This window comes from Sparus aurata, chromosome 19, assembly GCF_900880675.1.
Source record: "Sparus aurata chromosome 19, fSpaAur1.1, whole genome shotgun sequence".
NCBI classification, from domain to species: Eukaryota; Metazoa; Chordata; class Actinopteri; order Spariformes; family Sparidae; genus Sparus; species Sparus aurata.
This window is the reverse complement of record NC_044205.1, coordinates 5,180,672-5,200,927: the sequence shown is the minus strand read 5'-3', so window position 1 is coordinate 5,200,927 and position 20,256 is coordinate 5,180,672. Positions and strand designations below refer to the sequence as shown.

Sequence of the window (20,256 nt, the reverse complement as noted above, 5' to 3'; positions counted from 1 at the left end):
TGGCAGCTGATAAGGGTAGGAGCTGATACAGATAATTATCAGAGGTTTGGATTTGCATTGAATTAACAAAAATAAAACATGAATCCATTATTTTAACAGCTCAGAACTGTCTGTAAGACAACAGGTATGTTTATGTTTGGCAGTGGCTCAATTTCATTTCCACATTTATGTTTAAAATAGTAATGTCAGTATGAGTAGCATGTATGCATGCTTATCATGCAAATGACAGACAATGCTGATACTGGCATTGGTTATGTTATGGATGGCGGCGGCTTGCAAACATGAATATATGAACCTGTGTATTATTTGAACAGCTTAGTACTGAATGCACAATAAGAAGGTACGTTTATAGTGTTTAATATAAAACATAATTTTCTACTGTGTATATATAGTAGGGGGTCCCGGCTCCATCTCTCCATCAGTTTGGGGCTCCTTGGCCTGAAAAACGTTGAAGACCCCTGCTCTAGATCATCGTCATCGCTTTACACAATTCCTGCTAGGAACCAATCTCAGCTGTAATCCATGCAGTGTGATGACAGTGAAAGAGAAAACGTAATCAGGATATCTTTTCTTAAACACTGCAGTGTCGTCCTTTGAACATGTGCTGCTGCCTTTTGAGGCTTGCTTTTATCACATGCAGTGAAGAGCTGCTGCGCAGGTCCAGGAGGCCTCTTGGACTTTCCCGTCTATCCTGAGCTGCTGTTGGACACTGGCAGCTTGTTTTACTGCTGAAAAAATATCTGAACTAAAACAGTAAGTTAAAATAATGCTTAAACATGGTGGAAATATAATTAACATGAGGGTATTGTCAGCCTGTTGAGGATGGAGGCTTTGACAGCAGTGAACACATGAGCTGTTAGAACATCTGCGACACACTGAAAACCACAGAGACACTACGTCAAACATTATAATGCTAGTGCAGCAGCATGAGTGTTTGGCCTTCAGGAGTGCCACTTGTAACTTTCTCAGCACCATTGCTCCTCCAAACTACTTCACACTCGACACTGAGCTGTGTAGGGTTGTCTACATTAACACTAAAATAAAGTGACACCTATTAGGATTTACAGCACTGTTGAGAGAGAGATGGTAAACTAAACCTCCCCTGTGCATCACTTTGGGTATAATGTCGTCTCAATCATGGGCTCACACAAGGTTTCATGAGTGAACAGTGTTGCTCAGAGCTCCTTGTTTGATGCAGACTGTACTGTGGAACAACCTTCCACTAACCATTGAACTGTTAGAATCCAGAGGGGTGTTAAGAGGCCAGACCTGGCTAACCTTTGGGGTAAGGTGATGAATGAGATAATGACAGGCCATGTCATTGTCAGGTTCATGTGCAGATATTGTGTTTTATCATCATCTTATATATGAACTACTGTCATGATTTCATTATTGTGCCTAAATTGACATACTAGGACAGGAATGAAGTTTTCTTTTTACATTAAGGTTGCCTTTAGAATTTTGTTGTTTATTGTTTGAGAGGAATCTATGGATTATATGTGTTAAGTCTGCTCTGCTCTGCTCATTGAAATCAGAAACCATGTTGGAACCATGGTGTTCTCACTTTTATATACTTTTTCTATCCTACTTTTTAAAGCCAAAATATCAATAAATCATCGATCAATAGGAGATAATATATTTTATGTTTTTGTCATTGTCTTTTGTAAATATATGCTTATTCTAAATTTGATGGCAGGACAATAAAAGACTATAAAAGTTGTGGAATGTTCGAAATGATTTAATTGTGGTTTTCTTTACATTTAACATCGCATCCCAACATTTTTCAGAGTTGTAATGACTAATGTCTTGATAATTGTAAAGATTATTTTTGATTTTGAGATTAATTAAAAATTAATTTACCGGAAGCAAATATTTAAACTTGTCTCATTAATATTTCAATATGTTATACACTCATCTAATTATCACTATCTAATTTATACAACATTGCTGTGTTAGCACATTAATAATGATAAAAAATAGACCCCATTTGTCAGATGCCTGATCATAAAAGAACTAGACCTCAAAATCAAAAGGATCACTGTGAAACAGATGTAATCACTGTATGTCATAGCAGTTGAGCAGATATATAAACATGATGGAGGCAGATGAATAAAGCCTTGTTAACATTCTTCCTCAAACCAAGATTGGGATGTGGCTAATTGTTGAAGCGTAGCCTCTGCGAAGTGCTTGCCCTACACCATTTCCTGACAAACACCTCCCCAGAAATGTAACTGCAGGTCGCAGGGACATGGACTGCATGGAATGTAATCAGTTCGCATGGGAGCATTCCATTTTCCAGACTGTTCCATTGCTTAGTGGCGGTGCTAATGAGTGGGAATGAGATCTGTAGTTTCCCAATAAATACACTGCACTTTTTGGCTGTTGACCAGTTGATCTGTTGTCAGTCAAAGCCACTTAGGAGATGTCACAAAAACAGACTACGATCAAAATAGAATGCAAGGATGGTTATTTTTCCCCTGTTCGAAAATATACAGCTGCACAGCATGTACATGACAACTGAGGTCATCAAGTTGAGAAGCTGCGGCGATTGCTTTCATTATTGTTTCAATAAAGTGGAATCTGTTCTAAACAGAGCTGGCTAAACAGGGTGTGTATCGCTTGGAGGTAGTAAGTAATATAGTACTATAACAAGTTCCATCAGTTACTTTTGATTCCAAGTGATAAGTAAATAAATAGTATTACTTTTTAACTGAGTATAATTAAAAAGTGTAAATTGGTTGGTGACTGATGTCACAGCAGTGTGATTCAGGCCTGAGGTATGTGAGTGGAGCTCTGAGCTGGATTTCAGTGAGTGATCCACACCCTGTGCCTCTGTCCACTGGGAATCTAGGAGTTCTTGCTGGAGCTTTACTGGAGAGGAACACATGGATGAAGCAGCAGGATTTTCTGAAGTCACAACTAGTTTGCAAGTGAATCACTATGCTACTTATATAAGTGTGATGTGGAAGCTTGAAGCCTTCAGCAAACACACTCGATGAAGAGGCATCCTGTGACACATAGTTAAACTGTTATTAACTTATTGATATTTACATAAAACATTCTTGGTTTTTCAGTGAGGTCGCAGGAAAACATGTAGATAATGTTACAATTTAATGAAAAGTCTTTTGAATGAATAAAAAAAGGATTAAAATGAAAGATTCTTAAAGATTCTTAAAATGTGTCTGGGTGGATCTTTGAACAAGCGTCCCCGCATTAGAGCACATCCACCCCACATCACTGAAGGTTTCTATGGGTTTCTTTTTATTGAACTCTAATATGTGTCTACTCTGAAATAGAATTGCAGCACTGGGCACATTGCATAGCCACATTGCAAGGTACTGTACCCAGACTTTGCCCTGATAACCTTACAATCCTCTTACCCTACTGTTTGAACGCAATGAGCACACAAGGCCTTATTTCACAGATTAAGCTAAGACCACATTTGCACGGTCATCAATTCTCACTGTAGATGAGGCAAAGATACCGACTTTCTCCTCTAACCCCAACAGACCATACTGCTTGCGACTTTTTTTTAACCTGTCAGGTCAGTACAGCAGATGTATTGTAATCTACATTGGCTTTATTTGGATATTTTTTTTTGAGATTATCTATTTTACTGTTTATCTTAAAACTGTCCACACAGTAAGTATCAGCAGACCAGCTGTCTTGGATAATGTTAAAAGGTATCACTGACCGATAGCCCAGTGTGATGATAATAATAGGATTTTTATTTGCTCAGTGAACTCCATATATAGGATCTATAAAATATTTAACTCACTCATGTATAACCGTTGAAGATAGCTGCGACAGATGGAATTTAGACAGGCTTCATCAGACTCCTGTGGTGAGTTCCCACAGTTTGGAAAATGAGATGGCATCTCTGCATTATTAGTCACTTTGTGTCCTGTGAATGTTGTGAAGAGGACTGGTTTTGGCAGTGAGAGAGGGTCAGGAGGGCAGGGCCCTTTCAGGCCGATACACAGCTCACTTGTCATTGTGAGTGATTTTCCTGAGGAATTCTGGCACACACAGAAGTTATTAAATCTTTCCTTCATTGTCAGTGTCAGGGAGGCTGTAATGAATCCATTAGCAGCCTGGGGTTCGCACCGTTAACACTGATAAACTTTAAGCTGGCTCCAGTGTTTCTGACAGCTTCTTAGCATGCACCCCTTCACATTAATCTGATGGCAATTTAATAGGCTGTCCTAAAAGTCATGATGGCAGTTTTACTAGGTCAGACTTATAACACTTCTGTATAACTTGCCCCAGACCACAAGTCTGAAGTGAATGCTGTCAGCACAACACATTAGATACAGCATACAGAGAGATTCGAACATGTTTTTTTCCACCTTCCTCACTGTAATAGCAGAAATCCATTGTATTGATTATCATCTTGCATACACAAAATCCGTTTAATAAACTAGGAAACACTGTGAGAGAGCGAATTTTACATTGAGGTGATTGATCATCTCATATAGGATCTGTTCATAAACTCTATTTCCCCCCTGCAGCAACCATGGTTGAAAGACCAGCATGCCCTCTCCATATTCTCAGCTTTAAAATTCAATTTATGCCAACTGCTGAATAAATTGATATCCAGCAGGATGCTTTACTTACAGCATGAGAGGGTTCGTATGAACAGGCAGCAGAACTTGCTGTCCAATAACTTCAATAGATATGAAAATGTATCACTGGATTCACTGAGAAATATGGCAAGGGTCACTCACACTTTAACTCACATTTAAATTCAATTTCCGGACTCGTATTTTTTCTCTTACCTACAAGGGTAAATACGAAAGGAGCACATATATGGCACAGTTAAAACAGTCTTACAACTATGCCACAAATACCACTCCCACTGTCATGTTCAAAAGCCTAATTCACTGCTGCGCACAAGCCAAGAAAACCATCAGGATGTTATTCTTCAAAAACATGTAGTTTTCAGTTATAGTTAAGTTTGTGTAGGTGTAGAAAAACACTACTAGTTTCATATTTTCACTACCTTTCACAAAAATAGATTTTCACAGATATATCGATGTTGACTGTAGGGATTCCACTGATTTTTTATAGGGGCTAATGTGACAGACATATACTTGTGTTGCATGGGGATGTCAAAGTTACGTGGCTACATTAAGAAAAAATGTGGGTGTTAAAACTGTGTCTCTCCTCCCAATAAGCTACTTAAAGCTGAGGTAGACTGTTGAAACCTAAAAATGCAAGCTACATTTCTAAAGTATCCTACCTAAAGAAATCCCACCCCCTCCCTTTAGAGCCACTTGAACTGCCTGACTCCACTCTGTGACAGAATGCACCAAAGCTCTCAGCTGGGAGGTGTATAAGCGGCTTGTTCAGTACATTCAATGCGCTCTTTTACCTTTTTAGTATACAGAAACAAACAACTGTGGTAAATGCATATGCTCATGTAGACTTAAGTAAAGTAGCCGCACCGAGCAATACCTAGTTTGATAGTTACTCCTGGTGTGTGCTCAATGCTAACGTTAGCTGCTACAGGAGTGTGTTGCTGGGGTTGTGGCTCTTTTACTGGGCTCAGGGACTCTCTGCATTGTGGTACTCAGTTAGCTGCTGAGCGTCAGTCTGTCACTGCAGCTCACTTGTTCTTTGGGTCGGGGGCTGTGTGCTTAGTGCTACTGAGTTAGCAAGTGTTTTAAGAGCAGGCTCAGTAGCTGTGTGCTGCGAGCACAGCACATTGTTGTCATCACTAACCAAACCCAATGTCTCACATTTAATAAAATACCTAACATTGGCATAATGAACGTAAAAAACAAACAAACATGGCTACTATTATTACTCACCACTGTCAAGCTGGTATGTTAGTATTGGGAAGTTTTGGCTTCAATTTCTCTGCCATTCTTGTGCCACTAGCTCGCTAACAGCTTTAGCAATGCATATGCCTAGTCTTGTGTAAAACTGAGGTCAAATGCAACAAGTGCAAAGGTAAAAGGTAGAATACGAATAGGTACCTAGGTAAGCAGCTTGACAGACAAGTAGCCTGTCCAATCGTTTTATAAAAGCTGAGTGTGACAATTGGACGGGCTTATCAGAGGCAAGCAGCAGCCACAGTTACTGGATTTCTTTTCTTGTATCCGTAAGAGCATTCGATGTATTGATTGTTGAGGTTTTTTTTTAACTAATTGTGAGTAACTTACTGTAGCTTTGATTTTGCACCACAAACTCCTTTCACCATCCCATTAACATCTCAGCCTTCCAACATCCTGTCCAGGTTTTTACATTGGTCTTAACTCTTAACAACACAAGGGGTAGGTCCAGGTTGTATGGTTGTTATAATGAAGACTTTACAGTGTTATCCACGTGATGGTAAAATAAATGAAGATCATGTTTGTATGTGTGAGAAGCTGGTGCAGGAAGGAATGCTGGCAGGGAATAAACCTCAGTTTTTTGGCTGCTTCTTTCCCACACGAGTTATTGGTATTCTAACCCAGGTCTCTGAGGCCTGTTTTCACTGGTACCTCTCTTTGTGCTTTGTTTCCATGGTAGTGTCCTCTGGAGGATAGACAAGCTGGGCTAAGAGAAAGGACTGGTGTGTGCGTGTGTGTGTGTGTGTGTCTGTGTGTGCGCGCTTATGTGTGTGCTTATGTGTTTGTTTTAGCACCTGCAGTTTACCTCACTGTGGATTTCTTTTCATTTTATCAATCACTTAAAACACAACTTACATAATAATAATAATAATAATAATGATGATCTTCAATTTTTGTTTTATTTATGTAGCACCTTTTTTCAACATGGTAACATAATTGTATAGGTCATATAAAATGAAATGCTATACAGATATTAGTAACTTCAAACAACATCATGCAAATACACCAAAACAAACCAGTATGATAAAATACAGAAAGAGATAAAGAAGTTGAAAAAACTTTAAAAGATTTTAGAACATAGGAGGCAAAAACACACACCCCTGTCTACATCAGCAGGGCTCAGTTGGAGCAAGTGAACAGTTATTGGTTCCTGGGAATCAGCATCACAGAGAACCTGGTTATTACACAAGTGGTGCATGTTTTTCATTGATCTTTATTGATCGACTGCTCGTACCTCCTGCACAACCTTGCCATGCTGTGTAGAGCAGAATGAAGGAATGAGCTGATTGATGGAAGTGTCATGAGATAACTTTTGCTGTGAATTGGCACAAATTCACAAAAATGTGTTGAACCACAGACTTTATTTGAAAAACTGCTTAAATGTCCTCTAAGTGATGCTGTTTTCAAATGAGCAGTTTGCTTTTTCACTGTATTCTGACATTTGAAATGAATGAATTTCAGCTCATTAGCTGTTGTTTCAGGGCGAGACAGAATAGTGCATTGTGTCAGCAGTGAATAGAAGCCTTTGTTACTAACTGGAGTGCTCTGTTTTTACTGCTGGCTGTGGACGGTTTGCAAATCAAATGTGCTCAGGCGATGTAAATGATGACCTTTTCACTAATTCAATCATAGGAAACACTTTTTGCATATGAAATAGTATCAGGACAGAAAGATACATTTGTGTACTGCCAATCAAGCTTCTTTCCTACCAAACACTGTGTTTTCTGTCTCTACTTCACTCTGCCATTCAATTCACCTACCTGTAGAAAAAACAGACTATAATCCAGTCAACAGAGATTAAGTCAGTATTTTCACCCTCAATGACCATTTGTGAATATGCAGTTAATGCGAATAGCTGTTGTTCCTGCTTTAGCTAGAAACTGTGTGTTTTATAATGGGTAAAGGAAAGAAAGATAAGATTGTTTAATTCCAAGTTCAGTACAAATAAATTATGATAACATTTCCTAATGAACACGCTGAAGTGTTGTTCAGGGATTCGTGGTGGTCCACATTTCACATTTCAGATGTGTAAATGAAAATAAAACCAGGAAATATAGCACTATTAATACACATTTCTATTTCCTTTTTCGTAGTATTAGTAATTAACATGATCAATCACAATAACTAAGCTTTAGTAACTGAATAAAATGTTTTTCAGTATGCTTGAATTTGCCATGGTAGATTGAAATGAAAGAACCACACTGCAGTGAGCAGCTTAAACCTGCAAAAATACAAAGTGCTGGAATTCATTCATTCATCTGTTTTCATGAACAGTTCAAGGGAGATATTTGGAGGTGGCCATCTGCACTAGTATGGGCTGATAGCAGCCGAGTTAGAGAAGGGTGAGGAGGTGAAGCCAAGGCGAGCAGTCACATGTTCAGATTCAGTTTGAGTTCTGAATCTGAACACAGACAAGTTAGTTGGCCTGTCAGACCTTGTGGTGGAGCTGTTGGTTCTCTTGAGACTGAGCCGGAATTAGGCAGAATTAGGCAGCAAGAGACAGCTGAGAATTAATCCACAGTATTATCAAGAAAAAACTATCAAGGAGATGAAAGACAAGAGGCCACTTACAAAATGATTTCAAGAAATAACATTATTAGCCAGGGAGAGATGAAGAAGTGAGACTGGGACACTGACTAGCAGGGGACTTGCCAAGGAGAGGCAAACATGAACATTGAATGTGTTGGACCTGCAGAAAACAGCAAACTGTGAAAAAATGTTTTTCTTGTATAGCATAAAGGGACTGCAACTTTAACTTTTTCTTCACCCCTTTGTTGTAAAAATACAATTAAATGAACCTTGAACAATAGTGTAATTACATAGTAGGACAACAGAGCATGGAATGGTTCAGATAGACAGTGCTAAATGACCTCAGATATACCTGTGGTATTTCTGTAATGTACACTCACTTATTCTAAAGTCTCAGTCTAATATCAACAAATATATTGACCGGGCTAACTGATCTACTCTGTTTTCTATGTTCTGATTCTCTTCTTCTGGGTGATACAGTTGTGAAAATAATGTGAACATCTTTTTTTTTTTTTTACTTCAGATTAAGTTCTTATAGTACATTATTTTAAAAGACTGGATAATAATGTACTGTACTACCATTAGTTTGAAGAGAGAATAAACCCATAGTGACTTTAGTTCAGTGTGATAAATGTGCGTGTGTGTATGTATCCACAATATATCTGCCATCATGTTTGCCTGTGAGCAGCAGCTTGTGTGCTCTTTTCTCGCATAAATAATTGAGTGACTGATGTAAACGGAGACAGCTGGCTGCTGTAACTATAGACCTCCAATAAGTGAGCCCTCTTTGTTCGCTCTGTGTAACTTCAAAGTTAATTCACAGTCAGTTCATTTTTCTTCATACATATAACTGCTGCTTAATGTTAAAAAAAAATGTTTGTGTTAGTAGGGCTCACAAAGGAGGTTCACATGTCAGAAAGGATAGGGAGTACTGACCAGTTGTCTGTGGAAACCTCTTCAAGTCAGTGAAATGAGTCCCTGATTTTGTTACCACACCCAAAATACCCCCAAAATGATTGAGTCAATAAAAACCCACAGTTAAGGTTTTTTTTTCTTTGTTTTGTTTTGTTTTCCTGTCCTTCATCCCAGCTCTCTTTAGTGTGCTGCCAGAGCTTCACTGTCATAATAAACTGTTTGGACACTGGGTCCAAGGCAGACTTAGACTTAGGTGCACATATTCGGAAGATGGTTGGGAGTACACCCCCAAGAAAATGTGGCTTATTCACATCATTTGGATCATTGTAATATCTGTGTACAGAAAATTCTACACACAAAGCTTCATTTTCAGACTTGCTAAAGAAGAAGTCCACTTTAGATCTTGGAAAGGTAATTCAGGTAGTTTCAGTCGTCTCCAGATGGATTTTACATTCATTTAGCTTAGGTGCTGCACCTAAGCCTTATATTGGAAGTAAAAACCCTGATATGTTCTCCCTCAAAGTCATCGTTTAATTTCAAATCTTCAAAAACAGCCTTACTTCCAGAATAATATAATAACAAAAAAAATCTGGAGAAGTTATACAAGCATGGAATCCCTGTAATTCTAATGAAAGCCTCTCACCCAGTATAAAAAGTAAATGGATGTCTATGGAAAAATGTCTTTTAGGGCTCAAGGGTATCGTGTGATCTGCATTTCTGCCTCAATGCTAATGCCACCTAGCATCTCAGTGCTGTTCAGCAGGTCTTGGTAAAGACATCTCAGCCTCCCTTGACTTTTATTTCATGCCAGCTTCTCAGCCGAACAGTACCAGGACAAAATGAGTTTTAAAAAGGATGAAATATCTGTAGAGCTTTATTGTAGTGTATGTTGAGGTGTCAAATTCTACCCCAGTGACTCCTACCACCACCTCCTCCTTCCCCTCCTTTATTCCAAGTAGCCTCCACAATAAAGATCAGGTTCTGCCTCCTCTCTGCTGAGATGCGAGACAGTAGGCGACAATTTGTTGGTGACCTCAGACAACAGGCAGAGGAAGGAGGGGCCGCGCTGGTGATGGGGGGAGCAGTGGTAGATGAGGTGAAACAGAGGGAGAGGAAAGTGAGAAGGGTAGTGCCAGAGAAGAAAGAGTAGTTCACAGTCTGGCAACACCAACAATGTCAACTGCGAGAGGTAAGTTCTGCATGTGTGTGTGGCTAGCCGTAAAGCTTTATAAAGTATTAGCATGATGATTGATGCTGGCCTGATGTCAGTCACTTGCTATTGTGTCATTCACACAATGAATATATCAGACAGTTTGAGATGCTTCTTTGTATTTAACTGCATGTGAATGGGTGGAGGAGAAGTTAGCTACGGCCCTGGGTGTGGTGAGGTGAAGGCTTGGTCGCAGCTGGTGCAGCGACACGACAAATACTGTGTCTTGGAGAAAAGAAAGATGAGCCTTGTTCCTGTATACGGGTGTGATGTGTGTATGTGTGAACTCAGTGGAGCCCTAGTGACACAATAGCTGCCTGTCCCCAGCGTGGCTGCAGCACCCACATCCACATTCCCTCCATGCTGAGTGTGGGTGGCGTCTGGAAGCTGTCAGGAGGTGGAGCTGGCTATGTGGAGAGCTAGGATGCTGAGGCTACAGTGGGTTCTAGAGGTAGTGAGACGAAGAAGAGCGATGGGGGAGTAGAAGATTAAAACCTAGACTGAAGCCATATCTTCAGACAGGTATCCTGTGTGTGTCTGTGTTGTTTCTAATAGGAGTTCAGTCAGTCAGCATGTTTTGCTCCATCACAATTGTGCATGTAAGGGCGTGCAGGGAGAGGAAGGAGAAACTTCTTGCTGAGAATTTCTGTGGTCTGAAGTTTTCCCTCACCACTTTGTGTCACTTAATGCTGTGTGGATGTGAGGTGCTGGGCCTACTCTGCATGATGTCAGTGTTTCCCACAGAATGGCCGTGTACCTCTGAGGGGCTCTTAATTTGAAGACCTGAGAATGAGACTAAAACAATCAACTTTCTTCAGAATAACTTTAAGAGGTTGCCTGCATTAGTCTTACATAGTGCTGGTTTAATTATCCGCCTTAATGCATGCACACTGGCTTTCCTCTCTCTGTTTTTGTCTCTTTTCTGTATTCTCTCTTTAAAGGAGAACTTTGGTCGATTTAAACATGCAGCTTCATTGCTCAAGCTACCCTTGACTTGCCAGTACCGAAGACGCAAACACATTTGGTCCAACCATTACAGAGCTCCGTGAACGAAGATTTAGCATTGAACGCTAACAGCATGGGGTCAGAACTTTACACTGTGTTTTAAGCGTCCTAACATGCTCCACATCTCACACCAAAAGTTATGCAACATCAGCAGACACCTTAGCACACAGCACTGTAGCATGTATGACTCAAACTGAATAAAAAAGTAGTTAAAACAGTGTGTTTGTGCAAGGAGCTACTTACTTGTTTGTTGACATCCGTGTCTTCCGGTAGCTAGACACACCTTAGAATACACCTTAGAGCGGTTTTCTATCAATAATATGCATCCCCGGCCTGTCTACAATCCCCCCTGGTATGAAAAAACTTCATCCTCTCCCTTTTTTGCTTTCTCCGCCTTTAGAAAATGTGTGCTTATACAGGCCAGTTGAAGATAGTCTGTCGGTGACGTCACCGACAGATTAGACGCGTCCCACTAGGTTGGTGGCACCGCCCCAGGTGAAGGTTTGCCACACCCGACGGAATTATCTAAACAGCGCCATTTTTTTCCGCTCGGTTAGAAAATGGCGAATGTACGACCGGGAAGAAGCGGTTGCTCTGTCGTTGGCTGCACTAACGAGCACCAGAGTCTTTTTAAACCTCCCTCATCGGGGGTCTTGAGGACTCAATGGATGGATTTTATTTTTAATGGGAATGTACCCACAGCAGTTCCCAAAGTGCTGTATGTGTGTGCTCACCAGACAGCAGTGTTTCACAACGTTGTTGCTCAGAGCTAGACACGCAATTGCTCTGTTGTTAGTGTATAAATCAACAGAAGTGCCTATATTCTGTCCCAGCTACAGAACAACAGAAGAGACAGTGGTCGTGTTTCATTTTTAATGACAAGGTGCCGGCTGCGGTTCGTGTTAGCTTGTATGTGTGTGCTAACCACCTCACGTCGGACTGCTTCAGTAACGAGTGTCAGTACAAAGCTGGCTTTGCCTCGACACTGACCCTCCTAAAAGGATCAGTCTCAACCATACTGGACCCAGCAACTGCACCGGAGCCAGCGATAAGTGTCGCCGCGGTTTGATAGCATTTACAGTTACCGACGAATATGATGAAGTCAGCTTGAAACTGGCTAACTAGTTAGCTCCGCTTCGGTCCGCTATGCAATGGCGTTTGAGGCGAGTTTTATGTTAATAATATTACGAGGGAGCTTGGTTGTCACAGTAAAAAGTCTGGAAACGTGCAGACTGGAGACAGAGACAATGCAAACAGTGTATAACAGTTTGGAGACTGTGTTGGAGACAAACACAGCTTTCGCTAGCTGTTAGCCATTAGCTACATGGCAGTAGCTGTAACAACACATACAAACAAACTAACATTATTCAGCCAAACTAACCATTCTGAAACCGCAGCCGCAGAGTCTGTACGTCTTCAGGAGCCTCTCCTTTTTGGTCCGATTCTGGGTCAAACTGGTTCGGTTGAACGAAAAAATCTCCGCGAGCCATATGTTACATCCACCGTAAACATTAGCGCACGCTACCATTAGCATAAGGGGCTTCCCCTCCCTGAGAGTGACGTAGCAGGCAAGGCTCCCCTAGTAGGCGTTGACAGATGCAGCTCATTAGCATTTAAAGGTGCAGGCACAGAAACAGAGTGCTGTGAACAGACCTCAGCAGAGCGACTTTTAGACAGCTGGAGTTTACGACCATGGATGTGTTTGGGGCAATACATATCGAATACAGATTTGTTGGACCTCTGACAGCTGTGTGAAATTGATGAAAAACAGTATAATATGGGACCTTTAACTAAATATATATATATAGCCCTGATATGATATGATGGGCGCGGTACATGCCTAATTTACATCTTCAAAAGGCACAGTGAGAAATTAAAATTCTAATTCCATAAATAAATGCAGTGAAAGGCAAAATAGGACTTTAGTGTGTTTTCTGTAACTCTTTAGTATGTATCATACAGATCAGATCTAAAGTGATGGCTTTCCAAGTCCAACTGGGTGCTCAGTCAGAGGTATAGCTCTGCCTGATACAGAGGATAATAACATGCACCATGTGCATGCTTGGGTAACTGTGGTGAAGAATCAGCCACTCCACTATCTGCCAGAAAGGGAGCTCTGCTAAGCCTTTAAGCTTCTTTAAAACACTCAACTCTAATTGATGAGCAGAAAATAACATCAGCCACTCTGTGAATGGAGCATGTCTGGATTAACCAATGAGTGAAGTTTTTTATCATTCTTGCCCTGCCCCTCAGGCAACCTCAGTCTCGATTGGTTGGGCAGGTTGGTTCTAGCAAATGGGTTTATCCCAGGAGTGGGTAGTGTAACATTTGTCTGCTAATGTCCAAGTGAATATGGATGTAAATAGACTTTGCTAACATTTTAGTGGTCAAATCGTTTTTTTCTAACAACAGATGTAAAGGTTTCATGAACTGGGTGTTTTTTCTTAGTTTCGTATTGGTCACATACCACAAGTAATTGCCTACTAACACGGAACAATCTGAGTCTGTAAAGTAGGTAGTAGCTGAACTTGTCAAATATATGTAGGGGAGTGGAAATATTAAGTAGTTGAAAGAGGAAAAACTCAAGTATCAAATGCTGATAATGTTTGCAATCAGACCATTAAAAAAAAAAAAACATCTTATTAATCATTTAACAAATTCTGTTGGTTCCAAAATGATTGTTTTGTTTATCTCTGGGTAAGAATTCTGGTAGTTGGTTCCAGCTTCAGACAAGGTTTGTAAGCTAATAGTTTAACATCTGTCTGTATTACGTGGTATCCGAGATTGGTCAGCATCAGCAGTCTTGGTCATTGCCAGATTATGAAAAAAAAAACATGTGACTTTGGCTGAATGATATCCATAAGACCTTAAGGTACATGAATATAGTACTGTATAGTTTAGTTAGTTACATTCCATTACTGGTTTTTAACAATTTTGAAACTAAGATTTGATTTTTTTAATGCAAATGTATATGTCTGTCTGTGTGTGTGTATTCCTCAAATACCTCTGCGGATCAGGATCAGACTGACCTGAGACTTACAACATGGCTGCTGCGTGGTTCAAAGGTGTGCGATTTCGCATTTGTTTGGACTGCAATGATACCGTTAATAAATTATTTCATAAATGCTTTACAAATTCCACGAGCATGTCCACCGAGCCACCACAGTTACGTGCGCCCTAGAGCCAATCACTGCAGAGCCCACCGCGACCCCCCACCTTAAGAAACAAGCAGATTTATACCTGCAGCGGCGCGAGCTGGACCGGTATTTTGCCGGTGGTTCAGTCCCGTTCTGTTCTGTGCATCTAAACTGACTGTTGTGTATTAATGAGACTAAACGAGTCCGGACCGAGACTGTTCGGGTCTGAGGAGATCCGGAGACGTGCGGACAACAAAGTGGAATCGGAATCTGTGGATGTTCGTGTGTAGCTAGCTGCTAGCCGCTAGCTACACGGCCCACCTCCCGAGGCGACGGACCGGACGCACCGGCATGTCCCAAACCGGACTTAGGGTAAATAATGTCCGCCACGCTTTTTCGCGAACATTGCCGTCAGGTTTGCTTTGTGTCTGGTGCAGAAGAAACGGTAAAAACGGGCTTTTGTCACCAGAGTGTCCAAGCAGCAAGTTTGGTTGCTGAGGAACAGGAGGTTGTGTGAGGGACACCGGCGGTGATACAGACAGTGACAGAGATGGCGAGTTTTGAGAGTTGAGAGATTTGTGACATTTAGCGTGTTTGGAGTGTATAGTTAGTGTGTTATATGGTGTTTGGTGTAGTGTGTTTAGTGTGTAGTGTAGTCGTTTTTTTTGTGTTGTGAGTCAAAACAAGGAGGTGAATTGTTGAATGTGGAGCAGGCAGGAATGAGCTGAGGAGCCTGAGGCATTGCCTGCATTTAAATGTAAATAGTTACATGTAACTTTGTAAATTTCAAAAACTGATGCACAAATTTAGCAAACAACAATTTATATTTGCATTATAACCAATGCAAAATTGGTTCATTAAACTGTTTGTGGTTTTCACAGTAAAAAATATAACTTTTTCCTACTCTAATTTTATGTTATTTTGTGTGATTTTAGTGTTAATATAATATGTCAAAATGAAAAAATAACTGTACAGTCACACATGTGAGGCTGTGTTGAAAATAATGACACCAAACAAGGCAAGGTAAATAGTTGTAAGGTGAAATATAATGGTATAATCAAAAGTAGTCAAAAACAGCCAATTATATCCCTGACGTCCCACCTTCAAACACAGCCTTATTTGGCCATCCATGAAAAAACTACTGAACCTCCCACTTTTCTATAGGAATACATGTTTCCTACGGGCAATGCACTAGTTTAATAAACACTGATGAGTAGAGTTTGGGACAGCAATAGTTGGTTTGCTTTGACAGCATTGCTGCTCACTGAAACCAGTATGTGACAGATGAAATAGAGCAGTAGAAAGTATATGTTATCTGCTGTTAGAAATTGGTTGAGGAAACCAATAAAGATTATAATCAGTGTCAAAAGATTCTACTTTAAGCAAAAACAGAATTTATTTGAGAAAATGGTAATTCAGTACTGTTCCTGTCTTCTAAACAAAAAGGTCAGAGATGGAATTAAAATCAACCTAAATGGAGTACACTTAGTCAACAATGATAAATCCGTTTTAGTGGTTATTTTAGGAATACCATAAAATCTAGCGATTATTTTTTCGATTAGTCGACTAATCTAACGATTAATTTAATGTTAAATGACCAAACAAAAGTAACGTAGTAACTGTAACTGTTGTTGGTAACTTTTATGAGGAAAAAAAAGCGCAGTTGTAGACTGAGCAGCGTCTGTCTTTTTTTTGTTTTACCTTTACTTTTTTTTTTTTACTTTTACTCTTTGTTGTTATTCAATTTTTTACTCTTTACTTATTTTTTTTTAAATCTTACACATTATGTCTGTTTTTACCACCTAAATAATTGTTTTTCTTTTTGTTTCATCTTGCGTATATATATATATATTTATTTGTTTTTTTCCTTCTTATATATTTACTATCGCCACAGAATGACAGAGGACCTGTAAGAACTCTCTAAAAACTTTAAGATTCTTCTTTTCTTTTTTCTTTCTTTTTTTTCTAGCTTTCACTGTCCTGAGTTTGGATGATGTGTGTGTCTCTATGTTTTCCCATATGTGTGGGAAATGACCCTGCCGCTGCAAACAAAATCTACCTCTGGGTACTAATAAAGGAACTTGAACTTGAACTTGAACTTGTCCTCCCGCCTGTCCTACCAACTCTTCATCACATTTCTACCCGGAAAACAGCGTCTGTCACCGGGAAAAAACCTTTAACTCACTCAAGCTGTTGTGTTGATAGAAATCACCGCGATGGTCAGCCCTCCCGACTGAGACTTCAGTGAACTTTCCCCCAGAAAACAGCCTCCGTCCCCGCAAGTGACAAAGTCACGCAGCGACCTGTTTACTGATGGCGATTATGTAATAATGTAATTTAGCGCGAAAAACTTAACTCTTTTACCTTCCAGGATGTTAAGGGGGCCAGGTTCTCAATCAATACACATTATAAACGGTCCGCGGGTTTAGATTGACAGGGGGGACACCTGGGAAACACCCCGACGTCATCATCATGACGTGTACCGTCACATCTCTTTAGGAGCGGCAGCGCAGCTTTCTGTGTGAATTACATTGCGGTTTGTCTTTATTCCAGCGGTGCTTCGCACTGTGTGAACGACCAACGGCGGAGAATTGACGAACCGGCGCTGCGGCGTTAATGCAGTGTCTCTGTGTGAGAGGGGCTATTCTCAGCCTCCGCAGGTACTACCACTTCCTGTTTGGGATGACGCACCGATGCAAATTATTAATGTCGACGAATTTATGTCGTCGATTACGTCGACTACGGCGGCGCGTCGTCCCAGCCCTAATTACCATACATCATATTGTTGATTGTTCATTAAAGCTAGGGTCTACAATCCTGGAGAGCTAGCAAGAGAGCTAGCAAGATTTGAAAGTGGCACCTCCTCTAAGTTCCACCCCCCCTCCCCATCCCGTCAGTGCTCCGTCCAAAGCCACTCCCCCACAAACTTGAACGCACATCTGTTAGTGGGACTCAGCAGGGAGAAGGAGATGCCGGAGCAAGACGCAGCAATTCAGCTGAATTTAGCACGGAGCACACAGGAAGTCAAGCGCCGAAATAACAAACTACATCCGGTTACTTTTCAAAATAAAACACTCCGTGTTGACACTAGCACACATCGTGAGGCCAGCTGTCTACCGTACTGCGCCGTTGCGGACTTAAACTGCACCCGGTTTTGCTGGACAGCGGAGCAAAACCGGATCGGAGCCGCAACGCAGCGGACCCCTATCCAGTGGAAATTGGGCCGACTCATTAGCCATTCTCATGGCTAAAAACAACACACAAAGAAGCTAAGGTTAGCATTGGGCTAATACAAGCTACAAACGTAGCCAAGTTGGCAAACCTCACATATTTCATGAAAATCACAAATCCCCCTGAAACAAAACAAAAAATTACCTGTCCAACAGAAAGAGAGCAACCTCTGCATCACTTTTCAAGCCCTTCACATGCCCCAGTTGTCTCCACCGCTCAAACGCAGCACTGATGTTGACTCGGTCCGACTTCTTTCTTTATCCAGAGCCTTTTTCGTGGCAGCCTTTTCTGCCTCAGGCTTTCTTTTCTTTTCCTTTTTTGAGCTGTTATGAGTAACGCTGGCTGCATGTTCTCTGCCATTGTAACCAAATGAACGTCTTCTCCTGCAACTCTGTATTTCTGCAGAGGAGTGTGCTAAATATTTCCGGCAACAGTGAAACGTAACGTGTGCACGCGCGGAGGAGGGAGGGACAGAACGAGACATGAAGGCATCTGACCAATCTGTGCATCTGACCAATCCGGGCTGTCCGGGCCAGACGGCACGGATTGGTCAGATTTTTCTCAGTCCTACAGCTGCCACAGAGGTCTGATTATTTTTGTTCCTTTTTCTGAATACATAATGTATTGACTACTCTCAGGATAGCAGGATCATTTCACCCAGTATAACAAAATGTGTTTCTGAACAACATTACAGACCCTAGCTTTAACATCTTAAAAGGGATGCAGGTAGTAACTCTTAAGTCTATCTGTAAATTGTAAGAACAGGAATGAATCTGTTTTTACAGCTCTGTTTTTTTACAGATACAACATATTGTTCACTGAGCTCCACAGTAAGTGAGTCAGTAGACCTTTAATTGAGATTCTTTTGTCCTACTAAGTATTTTTAAGGAGGCATGATATGGATTCTTTCAACCGTTATTGGTATTGGTATTGGTATTGGACAGAGTGGAGTCCTCTGTTCCTTGCTACATTGATGGTAAAAGTCATTCAACGTAAAGACCGTGGTGACAGTCTGAGTGAGGATCTATGAGACCAAACAATGACATCACCATCTCTCTTAAGTAGATGATGGCATCATTCAATATAAAGACCATGGTGACAGTCATTGGGGCTCATGGAGTTATAGTCATAACTATCAGTCAGCCACTAGTCTGCTGAATAGGCACTAGTGTAGGTGCTTTTTTAATGTGTGGCAAAGCTAGCTGCTGCTGAATCATGTTCCCTTATTGCACTTTCATGGCAATTTTTTAACGATTTACAAGATTTGTTGGGTTAAAACTCAAACTTTGTTCCTGCACATTCATTGCAAATTGCAATTGCGTTGTCTTCCTCTGAAAAAAATGTCCATATGGACAACGGCATCTTTCAACCACTAGCGTGCTCTACTTGTTGTCATTCTACTCCCCCCTCTCTTCTTTATCTTCTCTGTGAAAATGGTGGATAACAAACCAACTTTTATGCGGCATAGGGCCACCTACTGTGTTAGGAGAATTATTGGCTTTACTTTTATTATCAGTTTAATAATAATTAAAATATTCCAGTTCCAGTCATACATCCCTAGTATTTTTTGCTGTACTCTGCTTCTGTCATTGCCTAAAATAGGATTCTGTAGATGTTCTTGACATGTGTGGCCCATAGTTTTAACAATGATAATTATTTCTTTTTTTGTTTAAATCAAAATTCTGCAGAATTTACATTTGAATGTAGAAAAGACTTTAACAATCCATTTGCTCCATGACATGTCAGACACACTTAGAACTGTAGAACTAGTGGATGGTGATTGAATTTCATCCATGACACATCAAGAATGGCATTCTGATGTACAATACAGTTTAACAGTCTTGTGCAGACCATGTCCAGTTTATATACAAACCATGATGCTATTTGCTTCCTAATGTGATTTGACTGAGCTCGCATTAAAGGAACTTGCCCTTGAGTTGAGTTGTCATGCACCCTGCACTGCCTGAAGTTGCAGCTCTGTATTTATAGCAGGGCTTCTTAATGTCTTTCCTTGTTATTGAGACACAGAGATCCCTGCGTACCTGCTGTTTTGAGGTTGGATTAAGTCGTGGCTGCTGTAAAAGGACCACACATTTAACATGCCCTGTGTGTACAGTTATCTTGCTGAAAGGCTTTATTCAAATGGTGTAATTAAAGACTCGGAGCTGATCATGGAAGATAAACACCAAGACAAGAGAAGATGAGTGCAGAGGGAAGCTATGGGCATTTAGTAAAGGGGAAGAGGAGACCCTGCAATTGTGTGCATGAACTGTGGGCTTATGTGTGAGGAATGCCATGGGAGCAGTGATTAGCTGGTTTTCTACTCGCCTTTGTGCTTTGGTGCCGGTTGCAGTTGATGCATTGAAGCGCTGGAGAGTAAGTAAAATTCTAA

The 20,256-nt window shown here is 40.7% G+C and overlaps 1 protein-coding gene across 5 annotated transcripts in view; it reads left to right on the top strand.

Moving 5' to 3' along the window:
• Positions 1-20,256, top strand: part of arhgef4 (Rho guanine nucleotide exchange factor (GEF) 4) — a 149,583-nt gene that overhangs the window by 31,842 nt on the left and 97,485 nt on the right. The window contains exon 1 of one of the 5 annotated variants that reach the window (XM_030397620.1): positions 20,145-20,240. The exons of the other annotated variants lie outside the window; for them this stretch is intronic. Within the exon in view, the coding sequence (XP_030253480.1) occupies positions 20,160-20,240 (81 nt within the window). The 5' untranslated portion in view covers positions 20,145-20,159. Of the gene's footprint in view, positions 1-20,144; positions 20,241-20,256 lie in introns of those variants that run through there. 5 annotated transcript variants of the gene reach the window in all.